We start from the raw sequence: 19,744 nt of genomic DNA, 5'->3' as shown, positions 1-19,744 counted from the left end.
TTGGCAGTATTTGACATCAAACTCATTTTTTCCCATTTTAAAATGTTTTATACATACACTATGTGTTTTCACCTAGGACCTATATTTCTACCATAAAATAACAGAATATGTTCCCTTTATTTTGTGAGCACTATATATAATTGCAGTTATTTATTAAATTGCACCAGACATTTCTTGTGAGGGAAACATTTTTGCATGAGGTCTGATAAGGCTGCAACATAACAATTTATGGAGAGGCTGTATTACATGACATGGCAAGTGCAACATGGCAGTTGAGTCGAGTGTCTGTGGGTGTGATGTAATCTAATCAAACATAACTCAATAGAATATTCCACTGGCCGGCATTGAGAGTATGCAATGTGAAACTGAGCGTAAAGAGAGAACCCGTTGTAAGGCTGGTGGGAGATGTGGGTTAATTAGCTGCTTACATCACAAGTAGGCCTTAATGAGACCCACTTTCACATCAACACGTTACGAGAAGGACAGATCATGTCTTGAATTGATTGTAAAAGCACATCCAGGGCAGAATACAGATGACTTCACTTGGAATCCAAACATCTGACCTCGCTTCGGCGAGCATCAATCAGATGTTTTAGATCAAAGTTATCTAATTCACTGCCATTCATGGCGATGAAGGCAATTTTGAATAGGGGAAGCTGTCAGGGAGTGATCACATTTTTGTGCTCAGTGCATTAGTTCTACTATTATAGTAGTTAATTTAGAAAAAAAGTGTGACATGTAGGGTGACTTACAAATTGTTTAATTAAAAGAAATCTTAATTCCAGTGAGTTCCTTGCTGCATGTGGGAATTAATAATATATGTATGATGATCATCAATGCCTTTCTGTGTACATTCAATGAAGATAATTTAAAGTATTTGTCATAAAGCGTGTCCTTTTTTAAGGACTTGTAAATGTTGGAACAAAAAATGAAGATAATTGAAATAGAATAAAATAAAAGAATGTTCCTCTTATTCAATCATTGGAAAATCATCCAAACATCTACCAGCACATTTTTATTTAAAAATATGAATTAAAAAAACAACAACAACAACAAAATACTAGTTTTGTCATCCTATCTATTATACTAGGGTCATTTGATTTAACTATAAAGAAGTATACAAATTAAATCAGTCACACGTCTGGTTTCCCTTGTTGTGTGTAGATGTGACATTACTCACATGAAATGGCCAGAAGCAATGGTTGACATTCCGTTGATTTCCTGGATGACAAATTGAGGCGGCTGCGTGTTATTGGCAGTTGACTCACGACTGCCAATCTGTTGAGCTTCACCTCGCGCAGCCCGACCTGCTCATTTACTGCCAGTGAAACAGGAATTGGCGCACACAACCAAAGATCACAGCTAGTCTATTCCGATCCATGTCATAAATTAACATCCAAACAGCTTTTGGGCCTTGACTGATTAATTACAATCTTTTTTTTTAATTCCATCTAAGGCCAGCCTCAAGGCTGTAACTGATATGTAGAAAGAAAAAAATCACTGAATTGTGCCCTACAAACAACAAAAAAGCCACTGCGAGCCATTCTGTTGATGTATAAAGTTTTATATGCTGTTTATATCAAATTGAAAGTGGTTGCAAATCTGACTTTCTTTTATTTTCATCTTCTGTGTGACTTTACTCTTCTAGTCTTCTTTTGTTGGCCTTTGGGGCAAGTTTGGAATTGCACATTATATATTTTTCACAGCAGAAAGAAGCTTCTGTGAACACGCACAGAAATCACGGAGCATTTCATTGTAAGAAAAAACTATATTGTGTAAACAAGTAGAAGGTAAAAAACACAAACGCCACTAAGAGCTGCACTTTTTCCGATTGAATTTGTCTACACAAGCACAAGAACACAAGAGGATGACTTGAAAAGTGAGAGAAAGTCCCTAAAGGCCCAACAAAATGCCCCTACAAAGATCTTGAGCTCCGCTAGCTGCTCTATGGTAAGCCATTGAAAAACAAACACAAAACGCTCAATACCGCAGATCGGTCTTTCCTTCTGGCAATCAAATAGGGATTTGGAGTAGAAAAATAGAGATGTGCTCAGAATCATCCCATGAAAAAAAGTCCTCGCGAAGACCAGGACGAGTTTTTCACTCCTTTTTTTTTTCGACCAGAACTGCAATGTTTTCAGTTCTCAGATGACCGAACAGTTTCCAAAACGCTCAGCGAGATGGACTTAGTTGGTGCACGTGTTGATGTTCTTGCCGTCGGCGGCGTCCTCCACGAGAGCCACGTGGAAATCGGTGGACAGCGTGAAGTGCGACACGCAACCCAGCAGGCCGCCTACGTACTGGCGATTGGTGTGCAAGGCGATCTCCTTCATACCTCCTAACGTGCATGACGGCAAAGCCACAATGTAAGAGAAAAGATTTGTTTTCGGATGCAAATGTCATCAGTTACTTACCGACGTATAATGGTCCGTTTATGTTGAGTTGCCTCATCTTGCCTGGCGAACGACCCGTTTTTGCGCCATAGTCATCTACGGTCAGCTTGCCAGACTGACCATCTCTTACATATGAGGAAAAAAAGGCCAGGGATAAAGGGAAAAGGAAATAACAATATTAAAAGAACAAGATGGAAGAGATATTTGAAAACAATTACAAAAGTACATTGTCATTGGTTTATACCCTATGAGAATTCCAAAGGAGGAAAAAACTACTCATTGAAAAGTATATATACATCCAATGTTACTTTTTCCATAGACTAATTCAAAAATTTGAACTTTTGGTCATGCTTTTAAAAAGTCACCATCATTTTATATGCTGGAATTTCATAGGCGCGATACCATGAATGTCGATAAATGGGTTAAGGGATATAATGATGACCCGGCTGTTTCACCTGACAGCTTTTACTCGGTGCCACTTCCCATCAGTGAAGGTTCCGTTGACCGCTATGTTTGCCACACCGCTGCCCAGGTTGTAACTACAAGCAAGCGATAAGAATGTGGTAACATCTACCTTGGATGCTAGAAAGCCTTGACAAATATCTTTTCCGTCCCCTCACCTGAAGATGAGTGCTCCGCCCTGCAGGCCCACGGATAGGAAGTCACTGTTGGCTCTCATGGGGGTGTCTCCCCGCCACAGCAGCAGGCCATCCTCGCCATGGCTCTTGAAGCGCATAAACACGTTGTTCCTCCAACCTGACACCCTTCCACAGAAACAAATTGATTTTGAATACTAATGAGTTAGTTCATTTATTGAATAACTTCAAATCAGGTACAGGTTTGTTTTATGATGGTAACATTACTATGCGGTCATTGGAAAAACAGATTATGGTAATTTTACAGCACAATGGCAGGCAAGAATTTAACATTTTTTTATACATTCATTATCCGAACCGCTGAAAAAAAGGTTCATTTCTGACCTCTTGAGAATGTCTCTGTTGTCATAGGTGAGGTAGCTGCGACCCATGAACTGTGGGATCTCAATAGCTTCTGTTACAGCTGTGGAGGAAGGAGAAGACACTTTGACTCATACTGTTAAATGTGTTGATGGAAGCAAGAGGATGAAGTAAAAGGTGATGCATAATGACTTACTGTTCAAGCAGTAGTTTCCACACTCTGCATTGAAAAACATAAACAAGTTCAACAAATTAACGTGTTTAAAGTGATGTCATTATAAGGTTAATCATGAGAATACAGTGGGGAAGGTGGAAATCACACATAGAAGGAAAGACATTAGGAGGCCTGCTTGATTGTCACTACAAGTAACCTCCTAAGTTCGAGAAATTTGAATAAAAAAGGAAAAATAGGAAATGAAATATGTTTGGTTTAAGTTTGATTAAAGTATAATTCATGTTAATATAAAGGCCTTCGCCAAACTGACCTTTCTGGCAGTGGCGACCGTCGTAGCCGAGAGGACAGTCGCACTCGTAGGTGTCCCGTTTGGGCCTGCAGGTGCCCCCGTTGGCGCAAGGGCTTTGCACGCAGGGGTGCTCCGAATTGGCCACATTCACACCACTGGCTGAGCTACTTGTGATGGGGATGGTTCGATCATTCAGGACGAGCTAGGAGTGTCACAACATTAGTTTTATTATTTCGAACTCATAGTTTGGGGAATTTCAAAACAAATGTGATTGGATAACATTTTTTTTCCTGGTAGTCAGGAGGATATGGCAGCCCAAAGGGCGTGGTCTTGGATTCCTATTGCAGTACCATTTTTGGTACTCCTTGTATGGATTGCATATCAAATACTGCGTAATGATACCTTTTGAATGGTCCCTGTAAATGGTTTCAAGACGCCTGCTGTTCTCTTTGTTTTGTCATACTGAGGCACCCCACCGATGTAAAGTGCTGAGCTGCAGTTTATCTGAGTAAAGCCACCCTGCATGTACACACAAATACTTGGATTTGAGTTCATCAGCCAGAGAAGTTGTTGCCCCAGTGGTCCAAAGTGGTCCAAAGTGCAAGTACCTCAGCAAACCCTTCTACTGCCTTCTGGTCATCCACTTGCAAGATTCCACTTTTTGCCGTGCGGGACACCCTCAACTCATGCCACGAGTCCATAGTGACCTGCTCCTCACTCCTGAAACATCATCATTAAACCATCAGTCACTTTTGTGGATGCTTGATACTTTGGCTATCATTGACATCTGTGGACATCCAATCCATTTTGACAGTAAGAATTCCATGTCAGACCACTTGGTTCGAAAGGACTGGACGTCAATGGCATTCAATGTGTGTAATGTACAAGCGGTTAAGAATACCTTAAAATAGTTCCTCCAGAGCCGCAGTCGAATCGGAACTCCATGTATCCATCCCGCAGGTTGATGGCCAGGAAGTCGCCGCTGCCGTCGTCGTCGCTGTACAGCAGCGTGCCGTCCGATGCCGACGGCTTGAAGGTCATCTCGAACTCCATGAAGGACAAATAGCTCTGGGAGGGCTGAGGCCAGGCCACCACGGCGTAAGATAACATAGTCTCGTTGAAGTGGGGCGATGTCAGTGTGAAGCCTGCGCATAGCAAACAAACTCCAGTTAAAAAAATTATTGCGGTTTGCCATTTGACCGTGCGACTGGCCAGAAAACCCCCAAAAGTTATATTCTAATGACAATGTTTATATCTACTATCTTTTGAAGTCATTAGCTGCGTCAGATGTTGACTCTCACTGGCAACAAATGAGTCAAGTGTTTACCCCAAGATTTATTCAATTTCCATTATGCTTATTCTCACAAGGGTTTGCAGGGGTGCTGGAGCCTATCCCAGCACAACACGACAAACAACCACGCTCACACTCATGTAATATTTATGAACGTACTTGTATGCATTCCCGGAGGAGGTACTAGCACTTTAATCATAAAAACAAAAGATTTCCTTATTTTCTTTGTTTCATTTTTAAAATGGTCTAAAATCACTGGCATCTGTTAGGTAAACCATATCTTTAAAACAATGTGATCTCAAACTTTGTATGTGATGCAGGTACTTGTAGTCTCTAAAGTCAGTCTTTACATCACTTCTCGCTACAGTAATTTTATGGCAATTATGTTAGCAATATACTGAAGGCATCACTATGGCCCATGTGGTTGTCTATATGAAAAGCACTCATGTTAGGGGCATTTCACAAGCCAAAGTTTACAATGATTGCATTGAACCCTCTGTGCGGCCGAACAGTAGGCGTAAAAAGGCAAGTGGTCTCACCATCTTGGCACTGAGCCCCCGTGAAGCCAAGCGGGCAGAGGCAAATGAACCCGTCGGCACGGTTGGCGAAGCAGACGCCGCCATTATCGCAGCCCACCACATCGCACACGCTGTCGCTGCATTCGCCTGCAAACACACACGACAGCGTCCATGTTAGAAGAGGTCACGGGGGGCACCGCGTGCATGCCGCGTGGTCCGCCCACCTACGTCAGCGCCACTCAGCGCCCGGCCTAGTGGCCACGGTCTGACATCGGCGGCCTTGCCGTTGAGGCTCAAACTTTGGACGCAGCCTTCGAAGCCACCGACGGTGCCAGTCGCCCGCGCCAGGCCGTACGTGCTTGGAGCTCCTCCCACATATAGCGGGGAACGGAATGTGATTTTGGAGTATTGGCCCTGAGCGACAGAACATACTTTTATTTACACACTGAAAATATTTATTTTCAGAAATTTCAGTTCATTGTGGTGCTGTTGTTTAGGTTAGTGACAGAGTTCCAAATTAGCTAAGGAATTACTCCAGGAATTTTTTTTTTAATCTAATCGAACACGGTTGTGTAGGTACCGGGGATCGACCAGAGATGGGCGTGTCGTTGTCCAATCGCAGCCAACCACTGATGCCGTCTCTGAAGATGGTGACCTTATGCCAATTTCCCAGGACCACGTGGCTCTCGCTGACGATCTGAGCCGCACCTGTTCCGCAGTTGAACCTGCAATTTCAACATGTATGCCTTGTTTCAGGACAGTGACAATTACCTATTTGGCAAAAGAAACACAGTATGGGGATTTCTTTTCTAAAGTAGCAATATTATATCAATGTATATGTGATCAAAGATGGTGACCATGGGAGTGGATAAGAGTGGAACTTTGAGTCACGAGTTTTTTATTTGTTTATCTTTTAGATAGTAGATATGGCCATAGAAATTATGAGTCAGCCTCAAACACTAGATGGCAGCAGTGCAATTCATAAAATCTTGTCTGTCTAGTCTCATGCCTCCAAAAGTATGAGTTGAGTGTGTGTTGTTGGGACAGGTGTAATGTGTCATGCAGAAGCAAAAATGTTGAAAACTGCTTAAATGCCAGGAAAGTGCCTGAAAATTATTTCCTAAACTAGAGAAGCTACAAAAAAAAATGTGAGGCAGCAAAAAAGAGGAAAAATAAACAAGTTTAATTTAAAAGTCATGTGTGGTTGATAAGCAAGATTTGACCAGGACCAGAAATTCCTACTATGTCTTTTGTACTGTGCTATTTTTATCGGTGGATTTGAGATCAGCGTGATTGGAGTAGGGCACCAAGAAGGGATCTAAAGTAGCACTTGGCATTACCTGAAATGTAGTTTGCCTTGTACCAAGGCCAAAGAGGTGAAGTCTCCGCGCCCGTGTTCGTTCTCTCCGCAATACAGAAGGAGGCCATCATCACTATCTGCCTGTTCCGTGCCAAACACACAAACTATTACAATTAACAGTGTTGTAAATCTTCATGGTGAATTGCTATTACGCCAAAATGACTTTACCTTAAACTCCAATGATATCTGAAAGCTCTGGTAGGAGTTTTTCAGAGGCTCAAACGTCATGTGTGAGTACCCATAGAATCTGGGGAACTTGACAGACACTTCTAAAGTAACATAACACAAGACAATCAGATTCTTTTGATACTTTCCACTGGGAGGAAAACTAAAACAATGAGATTTTTTATGACGTTTCAGTAAGTGTGTTAAAATTTGACCTTGAGAACAAGTGTCGCCGCCACGCCCGAGGTTGCAGTGGCATCGTGACCCTCCGCTCTTTGAGTCCGTGAGGCAGAAGCTGTCAGGTGGACAAACGGTGTCGTCACAGGTCAGGTGGTAAACCCGAGGCACCTTGCCTTTCCACGGGGACATTGTGAGAGAAACGGTAGGTGTGGTTGCAGCAGTTCTGGAGAGAGTCAGTAATGGTCAATTTAACAATACCACAGTGGAAGTGAAAGTTGAGTTGAACTTTCATTAAACACCTTTAGCAACTAGGTTTAAGGCATAAAGTGGCGAGCTTGCATGAGGAGAGAGTCTAAAAAAATTTAGGGTGATGCGCAGAGCGAGAATGTAGTGTTTAAGTGTTAAAATATATCCACCACAACACATCCATCCATAGGAGGTTTGGATTGAAGCAATCAATTAGTTAAGCAAAATCAATCAAAACACAAAAAATTGAGAAGACTGCTTTTCAAAAGCCAGAAATGTTTGGGTAACAAATTATTTAACATCATTGCTGCGTACATTTTATTAGGTGGGGAACCAACCAATTGTGTAAACTCTGCACATAGGATCATTTTCAACCCATCAGACTTTATGATGCAAATATTGCATTGTTATCTAAAGGACAGATTTTCTATAGTCATAAAATTCCTAATTAACATTCTAAGTACCTGGTGGTCGTAATGGCTGGGATGTCGCTCCTCGGGACAGTGGGGAAAATCAGATCCGAAAAGTCCGGGAGGATGGCTGACGAATCGGTGGGGGCAGAGGCCGGGGCTTGCGTGGTGACGTTTGGGGGCACCACGGTGTTCATGCGGTAAACAATGTTCTGACCCGACGGACTGGAGCGAGAGCGAAGCTGTGACTTGCCACCGTCTCGGCTGAGCCCAGAGAACGGCTTCAGCTGAGAACCAGGTCAAAGTATTAACAAAATAAATGGCTGGAGAAAAATCTTTCAAATACAATAAAATGTGTGTGACTTACTTCTTCAATAAAGACATCATAATCGTCGGAGTCATCCGAGTCAAGACTATCATGGTCTTTGTTCTGCAAATCGGTGAAGTAACGACCATAATCGCCACTGCTAACATCTGACGCTCCTGTCAGGAGAGTCATTCAACCCAGAGAAAGAGTAAAATGAGTATAATACATACATTTAAAAAAAGAAAATGACCACATTTATGAGAACTGAGAACAAAACTGAAGAACAAATGCATCCGTTTGTTGCATCTTCTTTTTGAACAAGCCAGCCTCCACTACTCTACTCAATGTATCCTTACATTCTCCAGTGATCCATTACAGTCAAAGAGAAGCTCGTCATTTCAATATAAATATAATTTTGTGAGAGGGAAATAAAATGAGTGTTTCGACCCAGTTCACAAAGCACGCAAGTTTTCTTCCAAATGCTAATTAGTGTGGCCATGTAACATTGAATCCTGCATACTGAGCGCTGCAAACGCAGGGAGGGGTCCCCAGTAAACTAATCTGCTGTTGTGTAACAATCCCCCAAAACCACAACCCACACACATACGGCGTTGTTTGACGGGGAGCCACGAGAAAAGTATGTCAGTGCATCAGGCCCACCCACCCCTGTGGTCCATTCAAGAAGCAAGGCATTGTATGCTTGTGTGTTACCCTGCGTGTATATGTGTGTGTGTGTGTGTGTGTCCGTATGTGTGTGTGACAGGCAGAGAAGGGGGTCTGGCATGCCTTCCTTAATCCCGTCTGATGAGACTTGAACGTAACCCGCTTTGGTCTCCCGCTGAGAGACCACGCTCGTCCAGCGCGCTGCTTCTGTCGGTTTGTCTGGTTGTCCGTTTTGGATTGTTTTCGGGGACGTTTAAAGTTATTCGATGACACGTTATTAGCGTCTCGGACCTGTCTTTCCCGGCCCGATTTACGACTTTGACACGTCTATGTTAAAAAAGTAAACATTTGACCTTCCAGTGAGGTTTTCTTTTCTTTTTTTCCAAGTAAGATGTCAATACTGCCATTCCTGAGTTTGCCATGTGAAGGTTGACAGAAGAGACCTAGGTTTGCTTGCTTCAAACTGTTTATTGCTACTGGCAGTTAAAGTATTTTATACCAAAGTTGGCTTCTGTTACTCTATAAATTCAAAAACAAATTTAGGCAAATTACAATCAAATGGCTCTGAATCGGAAATGTGTTGTCCCTGTACATGCGTGGGTTTTCTCTGGCTATACTTGCTTTCTATTGCAATTCCCTAAAAGGCATGTTAGATTGATTCCTCCCCATCATCATTTTCAACATCACTTATTCTCACCAATTTGTTTGTGCCCATAGGGAAGGCAAACAATAAACTTAACTGCTTGACACATCTTTTTTTCTCCATTTAAATTCTAGTTGTTACGGCAGACCAATTAAAAGTCATTGTATTCGTTGCAATTATAATTTGAGTATTTTTTTCCCTCCTGTTTTGACTCCTTCATGCATGATGTCACCTCAGCTTGTTTTCCTTCTTGCATTGTAGCACTTGGTTGTGATTGTTTTTGTAGCCATTATTATTGTAGAAAGGAAAATGAGTGATATCTGTAGGAGTAAATAAAGCTTATGGATCAATAAATTAGGAAGAATGAACATAGTGAAGTATTTTAAGATGATTTTGATGAAGATGTCATGTGTATCTAATTTAATGAAACTATGAGGAAGTAAGCCAGATGCAGCTGAGTCAAGTCAATAAATTATTTCATGAAAACGACTCAGTCCTTATTAAATTGAGTAAATGTCGCTTAGTGTTGGAGGTGTTGAGAGCACAAAAAGAATAGCACAAAGCTATTTAATCAATGAGTATAAGTTTCATTTCATTAAACTAAATATTACTTTGTATTCAGGGGCTGAGAAAAAGAGGGTGAGATGAGAATAGGGAGCAAGAGAACAATTTTATTCAAGATAGAGCTTTGACGCTTTAACTCCAGGAAGAAAATATATTTGTGTTTTTATTTGTTCAGTAAATAGCAAAATGTAAAAAAAAATACTCTGGAAAGTTTTTTTTTGTTAAGAAAGAGCATCTTACCTAGGGTGCGCACCGGGTTGTTAACGTGGCTCGGAGGGCTTGGCCCGTGCACGTTAACTGCTCGGATGACAAACTGGTACTCGGTCTCAGGTATAAGACCCTTGAGGACCATGGACTTGCTCTCGATAGGTTCACGAATGTATGTCCATTCTGTGTCCATTTCAGGCCTGTAGAACAACACAGAGAAGGTCAAATATTCAAAATGCAATCAAATGTGGAAGGCAAAGTCCAGCGTAAAAGAAACGTTTGTTCCTTAAAACGAAATTCATATTCAAAGCTGACATGCTGATAAATACAGGAAAATGTTTAAGAGTTAATAGGCTTAAGCAAAATCTCCTACATTACTTGCTTGGAATTTAAAATAATGTAGGCTTTTCTCGTATTGGTTATATTGTATTGTTTTTATTAAGAAATGTTGGTTTTTCACAATTTAGTCTGCCTGTCAGTTCCAAGCGTGTTGACATGCTTTAATGTGACCGGATGTCGATGGCCTGCAGTCACATTTGTGTGTGTGTGTGTGTGTGTGTGTGTGTGTGTGTGCCTGTCATTGGTGAGGAAACAACAGGAATACAAATCAATTGTCTGCCTGTGCCTCTCTGTAAAGGAAAGAGCAACAGCTGCCTTTATGCTTTTTATATCTGACGCCACATCTTGGCAAGTGGTGTCACAGCAGGGTGGAAAGAAGGGTGGGTTTCAAATAGGAGCTACCCTCTTGTTGTCGACGTCTCTGAGCAAACCATCAAGGGACGAATGGAAAATGATGTAGGACTGTATCTGTGTTACACTTGTCTAGACAAGAGAAGCTTCTTTGTTTCACACCCTTTCTGTTAGACCATTGTGTTTGCACAACGGATCAGCTTTGTCTCATTGTCACAACAAATGAAATCAATCACTTCAAATACATACTAAATCCAGTATTCTTCAGTCCAATAAGTTGCACTTACATATATAAATCAAGATATAAAGCATACTATGATTCTCCATTGAACAAATAAGCTTCTGTCATTTTTTTTGAAAACTAATTTAAAAGCATGTTGTGATTTCTTCAATTTATACGAGGCCAAAAGCATTGGATGGATGAAGCGCTTTTGATCCACGTTCCAATACCTGATGTGCCATATTCAATGCCAGAACCATTGCAAAAGATTCATTTATAATAAATATATAGTATTGAAGTGCATAACATCCCTTTCCCATTGGGTTGCCATGGAGAATCATGCTGTGTTATCACATCAATATTGCATTTCAGCCAGAAAAGACAAGCTGACAAACTACAAATTAACATTAGCAGTGATCTTGTGAGCATTCACCATTAGTAGTCTACTATAACCTATCCACCGGATACATGAAATGCTTATATAATGCTAGTTTTTAAACGTAAACATTTCTAATTGTATTTGGGTTAGAAATTAAGTAAAAAAATATTTTCTTTAAGGATGGTTAACAAAAAAAGAGAACAAAAAATGAAAAGAGGTGAATTACGAACTCCTTGTAACTTCATGATGAACAACTCAATGCCAAAATTCTAAAATTATTTAAAAAAATATATATGATATCATGTCTAAAACACAAAGTAGAAAAAATACCATTGCATGAATGAAACAGTATATCCAGTGATATAAAATGTAAATAAATAAATATACACAGTAGCAAGGCATAACTAACCTGATGTAAGCAACCAAGAAGTGTCGGACAGGCGCGCTGCCATCACTCTCCCCTTGCTGCCACGACAACGCCAACTCCGTGTCGGAAATGGCCACAACGACGGGCGCTGTCGGGGGTGAGGGCGGCATGCACGCATCTGACGGCGGGCGATGACTTTGATCATCTTCATTAGGAATAAACATTGGCAAATAGGTTTGTCTTTCAACTCACCGTGAGAGGACGTGCTGACATCTCGTGGCATGCTGGGTCGACCCTCGCCGGCCCAACCGTAGGCACCCACGCTCACTCGGTACTTGGTGTTTACCTTCAGGTTGCCAATGTCCACATCCTACAGAGCACATTTCAAAGCTAAAGCCATTTCAGTGCTGTATAATCATGTTTAGAGATGCATCACTGAGAACTAGAGAGGGTCAATTCCAAGTTTTGTTTTTATTTTTTTATTTTATTTTCAGGCAATCTGGCTAATAATAATACAACCTGTGAAACTAAAGATCAACTGTAGATTAATGAGCAAGCAGTATGTTCCAGTAAAACTATGCCAATGTCATCGAAATCCCAAAACATTACATTTTACAAAACAAAACGAAAAAATCTGAAAGAAAACTCAAGCAATGTCTGTAAAAATATGTATTTCGAATTATTATGTCATTTTGATAACCGATTTAATAATCTCCTAATTGCAATTTCATAAAACGCTCCTGCTAAATGATATTGGGTAAAAAAAAATGGAATTGCAACATTTTCCCTCTCACTGGCCCAGAAATGTCAAAAAATGTGTTACATATAGTACTTACAAAGTTTGCCTGTCCATTAAATTGGCCCTGTGAAAGAAAAAGGCAACAATTAGACTAAATAGAGGCGATTCTTTCAAATCAGTAACTTTGGAATTCAGTTTTGGAAAACATCAATCACACTTTATACAAAAACAAAGGTCTTAAGTGTCTTTGTGTGAACGTAGAATATTTTCTACTTACTGTAGTCAGCATGTCCAAACTAAGAGGGACTTCCTTCACGGTGGCCGTACCCAGGGGACGACCATTTTTCATCTCTGTGTAGAATACCTAAAATGCAAATCAGGCCATTGTCAAAAAAAAAAAAAACAGGAGCAAAAACCTCTGCCAAAGCATGCATGAACCGTCTTATGTTAATACATTTTGATTATTCATCATTATCATTTATATTTAAGAGAGCTTTTGATCTGATTTGAAAGAGAATCTAAGCATCCAAACTCAAAAAGGCATGGTTGCGTAAAACTGTGAACGACTCCCTGCCGTGAAGTTTGAAGCAAGTGAATATGATATTTTTATTTAATTGTGATATATCAAGGTTTTTTTTATTGAAGGACGATTGCAGTCGGATCTAAGCAATGTGTTATTCACCTTATGTGTCGTTCATGCCCACAAGCTTCCCACTAATATTGTGACTCCACTACTAGCCAATCAGAGCAAAGTGTATCCAAATTGGATCCAGTCTGCGGAATAATAACGAGAAAGAAAGCGAAAATCTGCAGAAAATCCCCAAAAGGACCAACTAAACTAGCTTGAAATATTCAGTGAACTTTTAATGCAAACTGTTGCACAAACTGATAAAATGGCCTCATAAAAAATGTAATATCAAAAAATTAATCAAACTTTAGCACCACTTTGGAAGACACAACTATCTGATTTTTTTACGGTCTTCCTTGTTTTTTTTTCATTTAAATCTCACAATACTTGTATAATGACAATTGGATGAGTGATAAGAACCTGGCAACATGTTGAAACAAATACAGAAAACTGCTAATATTTTATCTAAATAGTTTAAATACAAGTATAATTTTGAAGCATCTTCATAATTTTGGATTATATGACCTTTTCTCATTCACTTCCATTGACAGTTATAGTATTTTTATGTACTACATCTGAGTATAGGGTCATATAGGCAATTTCTGTCTGAAAAGTTAGGGCTTTAGATTTTCCTTTTTACAACACTGCATATAATTAAATAACTATTGTCCGGCCAATAAAATCATAACCTCCTTTGGCAGAGGTACCAGGCACACAAAGTTATGGGTGAGTTGATTGGTTGGTACAGTAAGTGCAGCTCACTGACTAATCCTCTTAAAGGAGACATATGGTCAGAGCACACACTGATTCACACTTTGTTAATGGGACAGTGCAATTAGTAAGGACGCAAGGAGGGCTAAAGGGTGAGCTGCACAAAGTGTACACAAACAAATATTCCGTTAATACAAGCAGTATTAGTGATTAATTGACTGTTAAGAATTAACAGCCAAACATGGTGGTGGTTACAGCTGGGTATTATATTTGGGTTTTAGCCGATATTGGTTACAACTTGTTACTTTTTAAGAGTGCATTTTTAAAAATGCATACAAACGTAGTGGACAAAAAAAAAAAAAAAAAATCTACAGGGACAAATTAAATCAAATAAATTTTTTGAATTCATACCCAACCTTATTGGTAGTATTATGGTGGTTTGAGAGTACTTTGCTACTTCACCACCTGAATGGCAGACTGTGATTTATAAAACTATAAATTATGCTCTTTAATAGAAAATGCTGACACTAGATTTTTGGCCAATGGTTCAAACTTTCCAGTTGAAGACCAAATGATAAGGAGGCAATTCATTTTTCAAACACAGCCTGATATCTTAGATTATATTTTCTTTAATACATAAAACTCAAAATCTACAGTTAACATAAAAGTGGGAAAACTGCTAAAAATAATAATTCAGAAAGCAGCAAATGCATACTTTTTCATAGAACTCTACATTAAGCACAAGTAAACACTGTCCATCTTGGCATCCAAATTATGGACGGTATGTGCAAAGCAACAACTTTGCCATGGCAAAGCAAGAAATAAAGATGTATGTCTCTTTAGGAATAAAAAGAAAGAATGGCATCCATAACAAAAACAATAACAATCAGCCTTTGTCAAGGCCGACGTACTGGGTGGACAAAGCGTTTGACAGCCTTGTGTTGATGGCTCGCGGAGAGAAAATGAGCAGCCAGGGCAAAAAAATGTCAATTTGATTAATGGCTTTTACCATTACTTTCACTTCTGACAACCCTCTATTAGAGTGGGGGCGAAAGAAGAAGAAAAAAGCTGTTTATGGACAAATAGAGTGGCAACGACATGGTAATCGCTTTCTTTTTGATCAACAATAGGCTCTCGGTATGACAGCAAGGATAACTAACGTCTTCATTCGGCACAAATGCCGGGACTCAAACTCCAATCACATCAATCAAAAGCTGATCAAATGGCAGCTGACGAGCACCTGATGTTAACACCAGCGGCTGTCTTCTTTGAGTGCTTTTTGTTTGCGCCTTTAACAGCAACAGTTAAACCTTTGATGCTGCCTTAAAGGAGGCCCAGCGTGGCAGCACTCAAGCACACCAAGACCTAAACCAGTAGAGGTTTATTTTATAAAAGTATGGCGCTAAAAGGGGGTTCCATCCAATTTGTAAGCACAATTGAACGCCTCAAGGCCAAGGCGTCGCTGTGTAATCCATTTGACAGGCACTATAAGAGCTACTCGTGCAAGAGGCTTAAACTGACGTGGCGTGGTAGAAGAGGCTGGAACCTGTGTGTCATTCCAATTCTGCTTTGCTATGCTTGTTACCTGAATGGCAGTGTTGTGAATGTTGCAAATTAATACTCAACACAATATGATTTGTAACAAAATCTCAAGAAGACAGAGGTTTTGTGTGTGTATGCAAACGTAATATGAAGGCATTTTAATGAAATCTATTATTTAAGTAATGAAATATTCATCCCTCCATTCAAATCTTTAAATTATTTAAATTGCATTTACAAAGAAATGTTACCAAATTATTGGGATGTGTCGTAATTTAATGCTTATCTAAAATTAATCAATGGATTTATTTGCTTGAATATTTATTTCATTTTGTTTTAAGGTTTATTAAGGCATATTTATGGACCCACATTTGTTTCTTTTCCTGAATTTAATGTTATATCATGGCATTTTGCTTCACTTAAAGTTGAATTAAATCATTAAAATCCTTCATTATTTGGAGGAAATTGTATTTAACAGAATCTGGGTTTTTGGAAATTCTAGTTATTCTTTTCCTTTGCTTTTTCACCAGTATTGGCAAAATTGGCTTGACACAGGAAGCGGACCCTTGTTTGAGAAAACAACGTGACAAGTGGCACCTTGTATCCGGTGATAGTGCTGACATGTCTCCGGGGCATCTTCCATCGCACACTGAAGGCGCTGCAGTTGACGCTCTCCAACTGGATATCCAACGGAGGACTCAGACGATCTAGTTTGGAGCAGAATCGACAACAGAATGAAAAACAAAACAGGAAGCAGACACGCGATGAAAAAAACAACAACAACTAAAAGTTGACTCAGAATTCTTCAAGTAGTACAATAACATGTACAATTTTAATAATTGTGTCCCTTTGATATCTTATCTGAAAAACCAAACACCATTCTAACATTGTTCATCCATCCATTCCGGGGTTGCCGGAAAGAGAATGAGTCATGTGTTGCTTGCTTTGCTGCAACTAAGGAGATCAATAGTGGGCTGGTGGGGCCTGAAAAGCACCAGGATGCCGTTTTAATGAGCATACTGTGTTGTGATGCAGCCTTGATATATTAAAAGAGGAAAATGTCAGCATTGGGACAAAGACTTCAGAAAGAAATTCCATAAAAAGGTCAGAAATGGTTCTGCTAAAAAAATGTTGTGCTTTTCTGTAAACAACCTACAAAACTTACTTGACCCTTCTCTGGTGTATTTGTATTTTCACAAGGAATTGCGATGATATGACGTGATGCATTTTGACATTTGACTGGAACTAGTTTCTTCGTATACTGGTACATTTTTGTATATACTGCTGCATTAGTGTGACAATTGCATTAGTATTGTCATTTGGAGCATTGTCCATTTTCTGTTTTTGGATGGAATCTTGCATTAGTTACGACAGTAATATGCTTGGAATCCATCACAACCTGGTCATCCAGAGACAAGGAATTCTTACCCCTGAGGTTGTCATCATTGATTGCCTAAATTGTTTTAATCATGTTTTAAAGTTCAACTTCAAGTCTATGCATTTGCAACCTAGTTCACTTTTTCTTACTCTTTTGTGAGCACAAAATTGTGGAGCGGTCAACGTTTCAGAAAGAATTACGTTTGACCTGACATTCCACTGTTGTGCCCAAAGGTCTCTGACAATGCCAATGCTAGCATTGACGCGATTAATGTCGACTGGCAGACCCTTGTCAAAGATCAGCGCACAAGTCCAAATGTCATTCGCCGTTGTACCATGGCTTGTCTGGCGAGGACTGGCACGACAGCCCGGGGGCGCTAACCAGACAGACGTTGATTTACGGAGGAGGAGGAGGAGAAGAGGAGGAAGCGGGTGGGGCTTCCACACCAAAAAGAATTCCCGGTCGAGCCAAAACAAAGAAAGCAGCCGGTGTTTGTTTCGGGGTGAACGTCAATAATGTAGAAAAAAATATTAGGCAAACTTTATATGATCTATGTAAGAGCTCAATATGTTTAAGTTTGTTTGCCAACCTGCAGGTGCAGAACACATATTTTTGGAGTAATGCCATTCACGCTACATTAACGTGGAGCTATAAACACTGTAAGAGCCTCCATTAATTGCTACACAGACAAGTTGGACAATGTGAGAAGACTCAATGTGAGCTGTTTTTGTGTCGCTCTTTTGGTTAGAAAAAGTGTTCAACTTGACTTGAATTTTCACATCCACATGAAAGCAAACTGGCATTTCTATATAGTTTTACTTCATTTTGAATTTGATGATGAAACAAAGCAGCCAGGATGATGATTTCTATTTTGGATTTTGACATCAAATAGATCAATTATCAACATGGGGCAGAAACATTTTTATAGGTTGGTGTCATGCCTTCTAGAGTACGGATGTGCGCTTTAGAGAATGTCCCTCGTTATTAGACCTTAAAGGCTTGTTGTGGAGGTGGATGTTTCAGTTTTTAACGATTTCAACCTCTTTCAGTTCACATGAAACGGTTGTCAGTGTCACTGTAACATGATCACATACCGACCGCCAAAACACAGTTCAAATGGAATACGGGTGTGTGCAAAATGAAAAGCTGGATACATAGATGCAATCGATTAATTAACATTTATATGCAAATGGTGTGTACACACAAGTATTTGTGCATTTTGGATAGAACTACACAAAAGAAAGTTATCCTCAGGCTAACTCATTCACTGCCAGCCTAGATCACAGTGTTTGAGGTGTGGTCATTAGCTAAAAAGCCAAATTGATATTGAAAACACCTACCATGGGCAAGATGGAAGGCTTGCGAGCAATCATTTGATTGCTTCTATTCAAATACATTTGGCCTCCATTGTGGACGATGGCAGGCAAAGAGCTAAACTATGTAAATTTGCAGATTTATGAAGCCAAACCAAAAAAAAAACAGAATTCCCAGAACCAAATCCATAAGTTCCCTATGCAAATTGCTATATTTTTCTTTGCCAATTTATATCAATTGGTTTGACTTTATGTTAAGACATTTTCCTTTTTTTCCAATTATTTTGTATTACTCACTGCTCTTTTTAAATTAATCACTTTTTTTTCAAAAATGGATCCTTCAACCAAATTAATCGTTTCATTTTAAATTAAATATATTTAATACTATATTTTACAAAATGTACGCAGGAAACATTGGAAGCCCTAAAAGTATTGTCTTGCCTCCATGTTTTAGACCCCTGTCCTTTAGGATTGACATCAAATCATAATTTCTGCATGAAAGAGTTAGAAAATGATTTAAAAATATATTTCAGGTGATCAATAAGAAATCCAATTGAATAAAAGGGGAGGTTTGTGATTCGAAGGCGGACCAATGCACTTGTACTCACCGGCTCTCCTGGCGCTGGACCTCCGGGCTGCTGCACTGCGGGGGTCCAAGAAGCAGATCGCAAAGAGGACAAAGTGTATGAAGAAAACGCCCGGTGTCCAAGTCCGCGTCCGCGTGCAGCTGCGACTCGCCATCGCTCCGGTGCTCCTAAACGCACATTGCACAGGCAGCCAAAAAGCCACGGGACCGAGTCACAAACAAACTAAAAGTTGGGCAAGCGCTGGTGGTCAACGATGCGACGTCCCACCACAGACGAAGGACGACGAGATTCGATGAGATTAGGGTCCGAAAGATCAAGACCGGTTGGGGCACGTCACTGCGCGCGCGCAAAGGGACGCGCTGTGATAGCGTGTGTGTGTGTGGGTGTGAGTTGAGTGTTTTGTGCGTTTATGTGTGCGCGCGTGTGTGCGTGTGCTTGTTTGTTGGTACTTGCGCTAAATTGCGCAAGTGACACAAGATGGGTGGGCCTGCTTAGTACTTTTTGAGGGATGCGATGGTGCGATTGTTGCCATGTTTCTGCCGTGCGTTTCCTAAAGAGCAGATGATGAGCAGCAAGGTGGAGCCATTTAGGAGCTAAGAGGATAAGCAGCATCTAATCCGCACACCACAGGCCACGCACGCAGATGGAGGCCACACACGCCTTGACCCACGCAAACGTTACACTACATTAGTCCACCGTATTACGATTACTACAGCCTCCAATTTATGGTCACCCAATCAATTGTTGGTTTTTCCATTACAGAGATACATAATGACTATGGAGATCAAGACTTTGGCAAAATACACACAACAAAGCCCCAAAATTT

General features: G+C 40.2%; 1 protein-coding gene across 1 annotated transcript; it reads right to left on the bottom strand.

Annotated features, from left to right (window-relative positions):
- Positions 1-1,006: 1,006 nt before the first annotated feature.
- LOC144195993 (pikachurin-like) lies at positions 1,007-19,349 on the bottom strand. Its single transcript, XM_077715953.1, has 25 exons — positions 18,940-19,349; positions 16,238-16,347; positions 13,040-13,126; positions 12,860-12,886; positions 12,276-12,393; positions 12,066-12,201; positions 10,401-10,567; positions 8,351-8,466; positions 8,038-8,270; positions 7,363-7,550; positions 7,151-7,251; positions 6,963-7,063; positions 6,203-6,347; positions 5,847-6,036; positions 5,644-5,769; positions 4,715-4,958; positions 4,422-4,533; positions 4,216-4,332; positions 3,835-4,015; positions 3,546-3,569; positions 3,374-3,452; positions 3,014-3,157; positions 2,849-2,932; positions 2,415-2,518; positions 1,007-2,338 (listed from the first exon to the last, which is right to left on the bottom strand). The coding sequence occupies exons 1-25, from the start codon at positions 19,070-19,072 to the stop codon at positions 2,187-2,189; spliced, it is 3,219 nt and encodes a 1,072-aa protein (XP_077572079.1). The 5' UTR covers positions 19,073-19,349; the 3' UTR covers positions 1,007-2,186.
- Positions 19,350-19,744: the final 395 nt, after the last annotated feature.

This window comes from Stigmatopora nigra, chromosome 4, assembly GCF_051989575.1.
Source record: "Stigmatopora nigra isolate UIUO_SnigA chromosome 4, RoL_Snig_1.1, whole genome shotgun sequence".
Classification (NCBI taxonomy): domain Eukaryota; kingdom Metazoa; phylum Chordata; class Actinopteri; order Syngnathiformes; family Syngnathidae; genus Stigmatopora; species Stigmatopora nigra.
Note: the sequence above shows the minus strand (reverse complement) of the source record. Positions and strands in the feature narration are given on the sequence as shown.

Coding starts and splice junctions, on each gene's coding strand:
- LOC144195993 (XM_077715953.1), bottom strand. CDS start 19,072: ATGGCGAGTCGCAGCTGCACGCGGACGCGGACTTGGACACCGGGCGTT. Junction 5,770..5,846: donor GCTGAGTGGCGCTGACGTAG/GTGGGCGGACCA, acceptor GTGTGTTTGCAG/GCGAATGCAGCGACAGCGTG. Junction 2,933..3,013: donor GGCGGAGCACTCATCTTCAG/GTGAGGGGACGG, acceptor GCTTGCTTGTAG/TTACAACCTGGGCAGCGGTG.